We start from the raw sequence: 14616 nt of genomic DNA on the forward strand, positions 1-14616 counted from the left end.
AGTGATTTTGGAGCCCCCCAAAATAAAGTCTGACACTGTTTCCACTGTTTCCCCATCTATTTCCCATGAAGTGATGGGACCAGATGGCATGATCTTAGTTTTCTGAATGTTGAGCTTTAGGCCAACTTATTCCCTCTCCTTTCACTTTCATCAGAGGCTTTTGAGTTCCTCTTCACTTTCTGCCATAAGGGTGGTGTCATCTGCATATCTGAGGTTATTGATATTTCTCCCAGCAATCTTGATTCCAGCTTGTGTTTCTTCCAGCCCAGCATTTCTCATGATGTACTCTGCATAGAAGTTAAATAAGCAGGATAACAATATACAGCCTTGATGTACTCCTTTTCCAACTTGGAACCAATCTATTGTTCCATGTCCAGTTCTAAGTGTTGCTTCCTGACCTGCATATAGGTTTCTCAAGAGGCAGGTCAGGTGGTCTGGTATTCCCATCTCATTCAGAATTTTCCACAGTTTATTGTGATCCACACAATCAAAGGCTTTGGCATAGTCAATAAAGCAGAAATAGATGTTTTTCTGGAACTCTCTTGCTTTTTCCATGATCCAGCGGATGTTGGCAATTTGATCTCTGGTTCCTCTGCCTTTTCTTAAACCATCTTGAACATCTGGAAGTTCATGGTTCACGTATTGCTGAAGCCTGGCTTGCACAATTTTCATATTATTCATACACAAAAAGGCTTGCTCCTAAATCAGAGGTTCTGGCTGATACTGGTAGTTTCACACTTAGGAGCCCTCTTCTTCATATGCCACAGGCCCACTGAGAACCCTGGCTCCCCACTGTAGTGGTCATTCTTCCTTGGTTTGTCCTTTCCAGTTCATCAGACATGTGCCTTTTACTTCTCAGGGCCCTTGGACTATTCTTTGTAAGATTCCAAGGTGATGTGGAGGTAGAAAATTGTTTATAAACTGCATTTTTTTCTATAGTAAAACAGTGATTTTCAGTAGTGTGTAGGGAGATGGTGATGAACAGGGAAGCCTGGCGTGCTGCGATTCATGGGGTCGCAAAGAGCCGGACACAACTAAGCGACTGAAATGAACTGAACTGATCTGAGTGATAAGGAGGATGAAGGTGGGACAGACAATTGTGAGGATCTTCCCAGAACTCTGTTGCTTCCTAAGGGGATGCACACCAGGCAACACCAACACCATCACTGCCTACCTTACTGCCCTGAGAAGACTGGAAGTTGGCCACTGTTTTCGTCCTGCCTTATGTCAGAGGGGAAACGAGTCTTTGAAAAGACTCGAAGGGAGCAGTGCTCCTTCACACCGAAGGTAGAACTAGGACCTTACCTGGCGAGGGAGACCGCCATGGTTTCCCACCAAGGACCAGACTCTGGGGTCCCTCAGGTCTGGTGTCATTACAAAGTGGAGTGTTCAGTGATGTGGTTTTGTAGCGTCTCATGCAGAGGCACCTCTTAGACGTAGCACTCTTAAGAAATCTCTAAGTAAGGGCAGTAGAATATCAGAAGTATAAAGCACCAGGCTGCATGTGGTTTATCACACTGTGTAGTTGTAACCCAGAGTTCACAGGAGGCTCTGTAAGAGAATAAGGTAAATAAATTGATGTTACGGAGAAAAATGAGCAGACCATTTGTAATAGGCGGCTAATTTCAGCATTAATTACTCCTTGGTAATTACCAAATGATTGCTGATTCTGTTTTCTTACATGATATATGAAGTCCGAAAAGGCACTAAAGAAGAGAATAAACATTCAAGAGCTAGGATTTATAAGAAATAAAAAGGGGTGGTGGAAGGGGAGGAAAAGTGGCCAGTTGAATGCAGATGGAGAACGAGGGAAGCATCTCTGGTTACAGCCGGAGTCCAGTCCTTAGCGACTTCCTGTTATTCATCACAATGTACATTTGTTAACTAAAACTTCTATGAAAAACATTTGAAAACAAAAGAGACTCACAAAAGTTTTGCAGTTTAATGGGTTGAGGTTAGGTGATTAGATTTGCATTAAGCTTTGCAGTATACATTATTCATATTATTTGTATAGTTTTAGCTTTTCTTATTTTTTCTACATCTGCATCCCTGGTCTGTATACTGAAATGTAAGTTAGAACTTTGGCATTGTTTTGGGTAGACTGCTGGTGCTAACTTCTGTGCATTTGCCAGGAACCTCATAGGGCAATCATATACTTCCCTACCCCATCCTCAACCTGTCCCAGCCACAGAGATATAAACAACCCATTAGGGGTATCTTTCCAACGGAGGCCCTCTGAGCAGCTGTGATGTCCCTTCCCTTTACAGGAAAAGGCATGTTCAGTTGTTAAGAGAAAAGATTTCAGAACCAAATGAATCTGGATTCAGATTGACCCAGGACAAATAACTGAATTGTTTTGTTTCTGTTTCCTCCTTATACAGTGAGCATGCACCCATGTTGAGCTGTTGTGTTACCCAAGTATAGAGGCAAGTGAATTACAATAAGACCTTGGCGAATGTCCTTGCTTCAGTGATGGCTATCACAGACCTGTCTGCTGGTTCTGAGAATACCACTCTGGATAACTTGGGCACCAGCTTTTTGTAACATTTTGTGGAGCCAGTATTCTGGTGATAGAGAACAAAATAAACAAATAAATCAGAATTCTGTATGGATGAATCTTAAGAAGAAAGTAAAGACCAGGTGAAATGAGAGGAAATGAGTTCAGACAGCTGACCCCTGAACGGTCAAAGGAGCCATCCTTAGAAAACTGGATAAATGGGGTGCCAGGCAGAGGGTACAGCAAGTGCAATGCCTGGGGAGGGTTAAGTGGATGAGCTTGGTGTGGGATAGTAGATGAGGATGAGGTCATCTAGGTAGGCAGAGGCCTGGTGAGGGAGAGTCTTAGAGGTCAGGTAAGAAATCTGGATTTTATGCTAACTCTAAATAGAAGCTCTTTTAAAATTTTAGGCACTGAGATGATCTGCTTTATACTTTATGAGACTCCTATGGCTGCTGTCAGGAGTCTAGATAACAACAAAGGGGATTTGTGGGGCCAGGGCCTGTTGCTGTACCCTGGGGGAGAGACAGTGGAGTCTGGAGTAGGGCCAGAGCAGTGGAGATGGGGAATTAGACTTGAGGCATATTTTAGAGATAGGGCCAGAAGAACATGCTGGTGGATTAGCGATGGGGTGGGTTGAGGAAATGATGGCTGTCAAGGATAATTCTTAAGTTTTTGGCCCAGTTGGACAGTGGCGTCATCGGCTGAGATGGGAAAGACCCCATGGGGGAGGAATGGGTTTGGCCAAGGAAATCAGGAGTTGGCTTTGGACGAGTTCAGTCTGAGAATCCTGCTAGTCATCCCTGTGGAGGTGTCAGGTATACAGTTGGCTATGAGTCTGTAGCTCTGGGGAGAAGCCAGCTTTTTGTAACTTTTCAGAACTTTGATTATGATAAGCAAGGCCAAGTGAGGATGATCCCTCAGCTCCATCTCCTTCCAAATGTGTGACTGTTTTTCCTTCTCACTCCCCCTCTATACTGAGAATCTGTCTCTCCCATCCCCCTCTTTCTATTTATTCCCTGTCTTCTCTTGGGCCTATTTTGGAAAGCCCAAATCAGGGATTTTTACTGTTGGCTTTGAGGATCAGAATGAAAACAGACAACCAAGAAAAACTCATCCCAAGAGAGGCTGTCTTTCCTGCACATTTAGTACAGGAGCCCAGAGCAGGAAGAGCACTGCTCTGTGAACTGCTCACGTGGGTGTCCCCTTGATCCAAAACCGTGGAGTGTTCTCCTCTTCCTTTCAACATGGCGACACGTCTCTTGGTTTGTCCTCTGTGGAGCTTGTCTCTGTGAGACCCTTCATGCAGAGCCAAAGGTTTATCTGACAGAGAAGAGATGAAATGTTTTCTTTCCTATTCAGACACTGTTTACGGTCATGGTCTATGGAGGGATGATAACTGTGGATGCTTGCTGTCATCCAGCAATCTTCTTTAAAGCATGTTTTTCCTGCTGTGCCTCCAAGAGAAGCCACTTGGAAGCCTTGCATGAACAGTGATCTGGATGGACCTCCCTGTAGGAGTGCCTGAACTCTGAGGGAGTGCCACGGTGCACATCAGCCCCACTTCAGAATCCTGAGCTAAAGTACAGTCTCATCGGCCACTGGGGCCCAGCTTCCACTGGGATGGGCGAGTCTCTGGCCTTGGCCAGGAGGGTGGAGTGGACAGGAGTGACAATGCATGTTAATTAGCACTGTGCAGAACTGTCACCAGGAAGCCAGAAGCCACATGGTCCCAACCTGGTTTGGGGTTGGTACACCAAATTTAAACCAGCTGGCTTTTGTTTGGAAATGCCCTGGGAGGGTCCTGGTCCTTTCTGGATAACAAAAGGGCTGGCATTTCCTTACCCTGAGCCCTGTATTAAACACTAAGAGGTTCTGTAAACAATATAGCCAGTGCTGTGACAGATCTGGCTTCAGAGGCACACATATTCTCTCTTGTTTGTTGGCAAGTAAAAGCTGGCATAAACTTAATTATAAGGGTCCTTATTTAGAGGCATGGGGAGGAAGCATGACTCTATGTCCATCCAGTGTCCCCCAGCTTAAAAGGCCTCTGTGACCACTTGCCTGTCGGATGAAGTCTCAACTCCTTCCCAAGATCTTATGTGACCATCCCTCTGCCCATTCTTCTGATCTTATACCACCTTACCACTCATCACTCTCCCCCAGCTTTTTACTCCAGCCATTCTTAACTATTTTCACTTCCTGGAATGGATCTAACTCTGACTTTGAGCCTTTACTTAGCATTCCTGGCTTTGCCAGACACAATCTTTAACCCCCCTTTCTCTAGCTAATTGGCCCTCATCCTTCAGGGTTCAGCTGCACTAACCCTTCCTCAGGATAGCCAAGTGATTGACTCTCTCTCTTCTGTGTGCTTTTCTATAATGTTGATTTTGCTACTTTGTAGTTGTCAGCTTCCACAGACCTCACAGGCCCCAGGAAGCAGGGGTCAGGCTCGTCTAGGTGACCTCTGCTCCACCAGTGCTAGGCACCAAGACAGCCTTCCATAAGACGTTTGAATGAAGGGACCCATCCTGGGATCCAGACCTGAGCTCTGTTCAGCCCTTTTCTTCTAACATTCCCTAACCCATCGCAAAGCCAACAGGATCCCTAGCTGAACAGGAACATAGCAGTGGCTGAGCATAATGGCCTCTTCACCCTCAAGATGATAGCATGTTTAAAACTTTATGTTGCTGAGAAATCATGTCTACCCAGCATATTCAAAAGGCAGGTCTGGTACCACACGAGGGTTCAGCTGGAGTTTCAACCTCAAACACACAAAGGGAACAATTCTGTAGAAGCAGAAGGCATAGATTAAGAGACTTAAGCTTGATTCACCTTCAGTATTTGCCACTTGATACCTGTGAGTATATGGGTAAAATACCTATGTTTGGTCTGCCTCAGTCATCTTATCTTTAAAGTGGGTACAGTCATCTTCACGTCATCATGTTGTCAAGAGTAATTGAGGCTGTGCTTTTCAAGTGTTTAGCAAATTTTGTGCACCTTAGCAAATTAATTATAGGGGAGAGGGATAAATTGGGAGATTGGGATTGACATATGTATACTTCTATATATGAAATAGATAACTAATAAGGACCTACTATACAGCACAGGGAACTCTACTCTGTACTCTGTTATGATCTATATGGAAAAATAATCTAAACAGGAGTGGAAATATGTGTATGTATAACTGATTCATTTTGCTGTACACCCGAAACTAACACAACATTTTAAACCAACTATACTCCAATAAAAATTTTCAAAAAAGTAAAAATTATTTGTAATTATATTATTATTTATAACTGTTTATAACAATATATAACTATAACAGCCTTTAAGTGCTGTGCTTTGTAGGTTTTCCTGAATTTGTAAGTAGTTTATTTGGAAATAAATACACTAAAATGAAATTAGGAAGGGGTTTACAAAATTTTATGTAAAGAGGACTCACTCCGGTTTCTACCAGAGAAGGTGTATATGTATATGTATATGTATAGAGTGAGCAACTAATAGCCTGAGTGACTGTTTAGCGCAGTTTGACTAAACAACAACAAAAAAACATCAGAAAGAAATTCTTCAGTGGATTAACGGGGGATTCTTCTGAGGGATAGAGGCTTCCCTGGTAGCTGGGCTGGTAAAGAATCTGCCTGCAGTGCAGGAGACTGCGGTTCGATTCCTGGGTCAGGAAGATCCCCTGGAGAAGGGATAGGCTACCCACTCCAGTATTCTGGCCGGGAGAATTCCATGGACTATATAGTCCATGGGACTGCAAAGAGTAGGGCGTAGAGTGACTTTCACTCTGGGAGATGAGTCTGTGATTGCTCTTTATTTTATTCTTTTTGCTTGACTGTTCTCTCCCACAGTAAAGCGTCTGCCTGCAATGTGGGAGACCCAGGTTCGATTCCTGGGTCGGGAAGGTCCCCTGGAGAAGGAAATGGCAATCCACTCCAGCACTCTTGCCTGGAAAATCCCATGGATGTAGAAGCCTGATAGGCTACAGTCCATGGGGTTGCAAAGAGTCGGACACGACTGAGCGACTTCACTTTCTCTAACGTGAACACAGTGTTTGAAGTGGGCGATGGTAAAGAGGAGAGATGATACTGCTATGGAGACGTGGTGTGGGCCTGCTCCTCAGTTGTAGGTCTGCCTGTCTTTACTAAAGGTGCTTCTCCATTGGCAGGATTTTTCACCCAGATCTCCACCTTGGCTGACGTGCAGGAAAATGTCATGGAATACCTCCATGTACTCAGCCGGCCCAAAGTCATCGACCAGGAACACGATGTGGTGTGGACTGAAGCGTACATTGACAGCACTGTGAGTACTTGGGGGCCCCAGGGGACAGCCTGAGGGTGCCTCTTGGCATAGGAGAGTATCCTTGGGTTTATTCTGAAAGTTGGCAGTTGTGTTGTTTCTCCTCAGTAACAGGTTCAATGACGTCTTTATTTTTGTACAGTGTGCATTGGTCTCTTGGTAAGTGAGGTTGGTAACAAATCTTAATATCTGAGAATGCAGTAGGTTCTTCTGGAAGGTGTCTGGTCAGCACAGAAAAATCACTTTTGGCTTCTGTCTTCTCTCCTTTGTTTCCTGTCTCACAAGTGTACAAATTCTCTCATTGTGGCAATGATAACAGACATGTTAGATTGAGTCCTCACCATCATCAGAGAAGCTCAGTCCTAGAAATGAATCTTGGGTCTCAACTTGGGAATTTGGAACCAAAGCTCAGTTCTGATAGTGAATTGGAGCCGCTGTAGAGACCACAGCTGCCTTTTCTTCCCATGGACAAGTGAGAAGATGCTTCCTTGGTGACTGTATAGGTAGCAGTTGTTATTGAAACTGTGGCCATGGGCTCATTCTAAAGGTAAATTCCAAGCAAAGAAGGTTCTAATGTTGAATTAGTTTAAAGGAAGTAGCATTGCCAATCATCAAGTAATGGCTCAATGGCTGAGTTTCTTGTGTAATTGCTGTGTGATTTTTCATAGTGATAATGAGTCTGATGGAGTGGCATTTTTCATTTATGGATCGTAAATGTTCTCAGAGGGCCCCTCTCCCATCGTTTGTGTCAGGATTAACATCACATTAATCACTATAACCCAGACACAGCCATCCTCAAGAGTGGTCTCAATGGCTGCTCTGGGCTGGGTTTTCTCTCCATGAATTCTCTCATTCCTGCTGCTTTTCTGGGCTGCAGGCAAATGCAGGGCAGGAGCAGCATGTGAGAACCCATCCTTGGGGACAGCATAGCAGTCAGTACCCACCACCCCCCTACCAAAGCCTTAAAGCATACAGTGGGACCTTGGAAATATAAACTGGTCAGGAAAGGGTAGCCCTCTCCCGGGAGAAATCACCCTGAGCAGAGATGGGTCTCAAGCTGAAAAATGTGATAGTTCTGGTGTAGGAGAGACCAGGGAGACTGTGGGATTTTATCATGTTCAGAATCTGACCCCAGTTTGGTTTAGAATCATAGAAGTGAAATAACTAAGCCACCTCATTTGTGTCAGCATCATACTAGCAGTAATAACAGAATAACAGTGGTGATGGTTTCATCTCTTCCTTGTACATGTGGTTGAGTATGGCCAGGGAAGAGGAGAGGAGGAGGGTGGCCAGCCAGGATCAGAGTGGTCCAGACACTCAGTGGTTCTTTGTACAAACTCTGAACAGCCAGTTGGGTCTGTCATCTTGTTTCATCCATCTAAAAAATATAGAAGAGAGTCTCTATGGGACCATAACTTGGATACATAGAAAGATCAGTTGAAGTTCCAAAAAAAAAAAAGACCTACCTACCTATGGAAATTTTGTATGTCATAAGGGCAGCATCTCTAACCAGTGGGGCTAGGATGGGCTTAATAACTGCTTTTGGGGAAACTAGATAGCTATTGAGAAAAAGATAGAATTAGTTATTTTCTTCACATCATGCCCGAGAAAGAAATCCAAGGGAATCAGAGGCCTAAACTATCAAAAATGAAACAACACAAGCAGTAGAACAAAAATCTAGTGAGTTATTCTATAATATGAGTCCAGAGAAAGTCTTTTAACAATGACTCCAAGATCCAGATGCAACATAAAGAAAAATAGGTTTGACTACTAATATAAACAAAACCCAACTTCTGTTAAGTAAAAAAATCACTAGAAGCAAAGTCAAAAAGCAAATGGTAAAATAGGAGAAAATATATGGAACATATAGCACACATAAAGAATAATTCTAATATGTAAAGAACTTTCCAAAATTAAAGGGAAAACCCCAAAATTCCTATAGAAAAAAAATGAACAAAAGACATGAGCAGACAATTCCCACAAAAATAATAAAAATGTTTTCTAAAATATGAAGTATGTACAACTTTATATATAGTAAGAAAAAGGCAAATAAAAGTATGGTGAGATACCATGTCTTTCACCTGTCAGAGTACCAAAAATGAAAAGCTTAACTTTGTTGGTGTCGCTGTGGGAAAGAGACCCTCGTATGTTGCTTGTGGGATGATAGAATGGGGCGTTTCTAGAAAGGAAGATGTACATTCACCCTTTGACCCAGGAATCCTATTTCTAGGAATTAACCCTGAAAGTAAACCTCCAACAACCCAAAAATACATATGCACAAGTTTGTTCACTGCAGAATTGCTCGTAATTTCAAAATATTGACCCTGGAAAAGGGATTGGCTGCCTACTCCAGTATTCTTGCCTAGAGAATTCCATGGACAGAAGAGCCTGTGGGCTTTATATAGTCCATGGGGTTGTAAAGAGTTAGATATGACTGACTGACTTTCACTTTCAGAATATTGAAAGTTACTTAAATCCTCAACCATAAGAGATCAATTGCATAAACTCTGGTACTTGGATGTAATGGAGTCTTACTGTTAAAAATAAAACAGAGAAAAGCCTGCCAGACACTAAAGTCACGTCAAAAGGCCCAAGAATCAGCATGAATAGGCTCTCAGTGGTCAGCTCTGGGACAATTTGAACCTCAAAATTAAAAAAAAGTAGAGTAATGGACTATAATCAGAATAAAACAGAAATCCATGTGTTCTAGATAAATAAACAAATTTCAAAGAGATGAACTATATAGATGATGGAAGTGTGTGTGAAGGAGTGGAGTGTCCAGTGGGCAATGGAAGGCTGCCTGGTGGGTGTAGAGGGAGGGAGTCATTAGATTGAAAATCACCAATGGACAGCCATTTTAGTAAAGAATGATTAGGGCAGTAGTCATCCAAGGATGCTAAGCCTAGGGGAAAGTTTGATGATGGGTGGAATATTTTCATGGTCTCAAAGTACTTCCCTAGAGAGTTTTGACTATTTGGGAGGGGAGGAAAACAGTGAGAGAGATTCCAGCAAAATCTTGAGTTGGGTCATCAAATTAGTGTCACCAATGAGAGGCTGATGGACACTGTGCCTTTGGTGAAGGACACATCACACATATAGAGTATCCAGGCTGGGGTTACATAACCTGAAGATCCTGGAGAGGAAGAGGACAGAGCTTTGTCTTAATGTAACATCTAGCTTTAGATAATGTTAACCATTTAAATAAATTGCTCTAGGTTTACTAATCACATACATATATGCATAGTTACACACATATATTGATCAATGCAAAGAAATAGAGGAAAACAACAGAATGGGAAAGACTAGAGATCTCTTCAAGAAAATTAGAGATACCAAGGGAACATTTCATGCAAAGATGGGCTCGATCAAGGACAGAAATGGTATGGACCTAACAGAAGCAGAAGATATTAAGAAGAGGTGGCAAGAATACACAGAACTGTACAAAAAAGATGTTCACGACCAAGATAATCACGATGGTGTATTCACTCACCTAGAGCCAGACATCCTGGAATGTGAAGTCAAGTGGGCCTTAGAAAGCACCGCTACGAACAAAGCTAGTGGAGGTGATGGAATTCCAGTTGAGCTATTTCAAATCCTGAAAGATGATGTTGTGAAAGTGCTGCACTCAATATGCCAGCACATTTGGAAAACTCAGCAGTGGCCACAGGACTGGAAAAGGTCAGTTTTCATTCCAATCCCAAAGAAAGGCAATGCCAAAGAATGCTCAAACTACCGCACAGTTGCACTCATGTCACACACTAGTAAAGTAATGCTCAACATTCTCCAAGCCAGGCTTCAGCAGCAGGTGAACCATGAACTTCCAGATATTCAAGCTGGTCTTAGAAAAGGCAGAGGAACCAGAGATCAAATTGCCAACATCCGCTGGATCATGGAAAAAGCAAGAGAGTTCCAGAAAAACATCTATTTCTGCTTTATTGACTATGCCAAAGCCTTTGACCATGTGGATCACAATAAACTGTGGACAATTCTTCAAGAGATGGGAATACCAGAGCACCTGACCTGCCTCTTGAGAAACCTATATGCAGGTCAGGAAGCAACAGTTAGAACTGGACATGGAACAACAGACTGATTCCAAATAGGAAGTGGAGTACGTCAAGGCTGTATATTGTCACCCTGCTCATTTAACTTATATGCAGAGTACATCACGAGAAACGCTGGGCTAGAAGAAACACAAGCTGGAATCAAGATTGCTGGGAGAAATATCAATAACCTCAGATATGCAGATGACACCACCCTTATGGCAGAAAGTGAAGAGGAACTAAAAAGCCTCTTGATGAAAGTGAAAGAGGAGAGTGAAAAAGTTGGCTTAAAAGTCAACATTCAGAAAACGAAGATCATGGCATCCAGTCCCATCACTTCATGGCAAATAGATGGGGAAACAGTGTCAGACTTTATTTTGGGGGGGGCTCCAAAATCACCGCAGATGGTGACTGCAGCCATGAAATTAAAAGACACTTACTACTTGGAAGGAAAGTTATGACTAACCTAGATAGCATATTGAAAAGCAGAGACATTACTTTGCCAAAAAAGGTCCGTGTAGTCAAGGCTATGGTTTTTCCTGTGGTCATGTATGGATGTGAGAGTTGGACTGTGAAGAAAGCTGAGCACCGAAGAATTGATGCTTTTGAACTGTGGTGTTGGAGAAGACTCTTGAGAGTCCCTTGGACTGCAAGGAGATCTAACCAGTCCATCCTAAAGGAGTTCAGTCCTGGGTGTTCATTGGAAGGAATGATGCTAAAGCTGAAACTCCAGTACTTTGGCCACCTGATGCGAAGAGTTGACTCATTGGAAAAGACTCTGATGCTGGGAGGGATTGGGGGCAGGAGGAGAAGGGAACAACAGAGGATGAGATGGCTGGATGGCATCACTGACTCGATGGACATGAGTTTGAGTGAACTCCAGGAGTTGATGATGGACAGGGAGGCCTGGCGTGCTGCAATTCATGGGGTCACAAAGAGTCAGACACGACTGAGCAACTGAACTGAACTGAACTGTTATGTTTATATAAAGGGGGCAGTTACGAGAGGGAAAAACCATGCTACTGCTGCTTTTCCACTAAAGAACTGACAGAAGAGGCAGAGAAAAAGTCTGGAAGCAGCTCTGGCAAATAGTGCAGAGACATTGTCTCTGAAGTCTTGTGCTTCATCTTAAACATTTACGTGAAATTTGCATTCTGTGCCATGATCATCTTTACTTACTTTAAAATAAAATAATGCTTTAAGTGGCTCATTATTAATTAAAATGCTAGGTCAAGATGACTGAGCTCATTTTTTCTGTCTCTTCAAGAACCTTTTGATGTACATAAAACTAAACCCCCATAATTTGCTTGTCCCTGAAGTGATAGCTCAGCACTGCCTCTGTGTTCCCTCTTTGCAAATAACCCTGATAAATTAATCCCCTAGTAGAACGTTCTGAAGCTTCTTTATCATCTTGATGGTTTTGAGAAACCTGTTAAGCTCGGAAGGACATTGGGAATGCCATCTTCCTCTTGGCCTGTTTGGATGAGGAGAAAGCAGCTACTTCTCCAACAGGTGCCTCTCTGGCCAAGGAAGCAACACCTCTTCAGACTAGTCCTCTGGGCCTATAACAACCAGGGCAAGGGGAGATTCCCTTTGCTATTTACATGGAGTAAAAATCAGAATCATATGCTAAACTCACCTGTAGAGTCTCAGTCCTAAGATGAGGCCACCAACTTTGGAACCAACCAGAAGACGAAGAGGGTGTGGGAATCAGCAATTCCAAGTTCATTACCACCTGACCCATCCAAGAGAGTCTCAGTCCAGGATTACCTTAATGTCCCAGCTTGTGGTAATAAAAAAGACGAAACTCAGGAGCACTTGGCGCTGGGCATGGTGACCCCATTTTAATAATGTGCTTTGGAATTTTTTTTGATATTTGAACATGTTTATTATCTACCTTAGCAACTTTCTTTAGAGTCTTTCCAAGACATTTATTTACATAGTCACAGAATAACAATTTTCTTTTTACATTCATAATATAAGAATTTCATTAAGGTTGAATTAATTTATATAATTATGGTAAAATCACATCTGTTCTTTATCATAACATTTCTGCTAAACAGCAGTGTCTCCAAGAGCCTTGTTCTCCTTGTGACATTGTAGTCTGAAGATGGTTTTGATTCCATTAGGACTTGTGAACCTCCTGATTTATTTATTATTTTACCAAATACTAAGAAAGTAGGTACTAGTTGATTATCAAGTAAATTTGATCACTCGATCCCACAAGTTTGCTTAATTAATGTGGTCTTAAAAATCTTCTTTCTGTTTGGTTATCTTGTGGTGAAGGCAAAAATAATTCCTTTTTTGCTTGACTCATCAGTTATGGTTGAAAACCCTGCAGCAACAAATATAATAATATAATTGATTTAATACTTAAGTGAATAGTTTGAAATGACCTGCGAGGATAGTGCTTTCCCTCCTTATTAATTATACATGAATTTATACAGTCTGGGTCTGGACAAGATCAAGATAAAAGTTTGTGAAGAGAAGCTGAGTTTGGATTTTTATGCATGAGAATCCAGGGTTGCAATTAATCCAGCCTGATCTAAAATCAAGATGGACAAAATTTTCCTTTCAGGATCCATTCTCCCTGAGTGTTACCACAGGTCTGATTAAATATTCTGCTTCCTGCCTGGCTGTTCTGTTCAATTTGCTTTTGTGGTAAAGCCCAAATAAATGAATTAATGTTAGCAACATTAATTATGTTTAATAAGATCTCATGTATTAATTGACAAAACAGCAAACACTAAAATTCTGAAATTCATGGGCTTCTCATCTGAATACAAGTTGTGCTGCATAGTCATTATCTCTTAGGTGCAGAGCAAAAAAGCATTAACAGTGGAATTTGTTCCATTTGTAAGTAGATGACTTGTATTTTCCAGTTGGGTCCTAATCACCTTGGGGATGCTGCCCAACTTGCTGTGCATCAGACTGAGGAAGCATCAGCATTCCTGATGAACCCCTCCAAGGGAGTTTGCACACACCACAGTGACACACAGAAGGGAAGCAAAGAAATCTTTTAGAAAACAGTGGGAAAGTGACCATTTAAAATAATGAGAATTCATTACCAAGTCCCCCTGCCCCTCCCCTCTGCTGGTAATACAATTCTGTATGAAATTTGTAGGAACTTTCAAACCAATTTAGTTACGTTTACAAATTGGACATGTATCCCTCCTCCTCACCCCCTACTAGGTCCAACTTGGAGAAAATGCTTTGCATTTGATAAATTGCACATTTAGTTTGTTTTCCCATCTCAGAATGGCACCTAGGCCATTTAGGAGTCATTTGGGTGATTGCTTTAGGCGACAATATCTTACTGCCTAGAAGCAATTACTCGGAGGGTCGAAGCCATCATAAGGAAGTTGTTGGGGCTTAGAAGCTGAGTAGACGGTGTTTTTCCCAAGACACCACTGCATATCAAAGAAGTTCAAATCGTCAAAGCAAAAAGACACACGTAAAGAGAAACAGAAACCGTCCTGCTGGGTTGTGGAACAGAGAATGCCATCTGCATTACATGGCATGGAGGAAACTGATTACGTTGGGACCTCTATTTCATAGCAGATGGGTTCATTAAATTTAATAGCCTCCAGAGCCTTTAGAAATCGTGTTAAAACCATGCGGAGCATGCTGAGACACTTCACTTCTGGCCCTACAGTCATTATAATTCTGGCATAGACTATAAATATTACAGTACTTTATTTCCATTGAAACAGGTTACTATTATAATTATTTTTTTTGCTAGGGATGGTGATGTTAAAAATGAGTGCATTCTTG

At 42.2% G+C, this 14616-nt stretch overlaps 1 protein-coding gene across 2 annotated transcripts in view; it reads left to right on the plus strand.

The window, feature by feature from the left end:
* Positions 1–14616, plus strand: part of CACNA2D3 (calcium voltage-gated channel auxiliary subunit alpha2delta 3) — an 874546-nt gene that overhangs the window by 598064 nt on the left and 261866 nt on the right. For both annotated transcript variants that reach the window (XM_040246536.1, XM_040246537.1), the window contains exon 13: positions 6672–6805. In XM_040246536.1, the coding sequence (XP_040102470.1) occupies positions 6672–6805 (134 nt within the window). The remainder of the gene's footprint in view (positions 1–6671; positions 6806–14616) is intronic.

This window comes from Oryx dammah, unplaced genomic scaffold (assembly GCF_014754425.2).
Source record: "Oryx dammah isolate SB20612 unplaced genomic scaffold, SCBI_Odam_1.1 HiC_scaffold_9, whole genome shotgun sequence".
NCBI lineage: Eukaryota > Metazoa > Chordata > Mammalia > Artiodactyla > Bovidae > Oryx > Oryx dammah.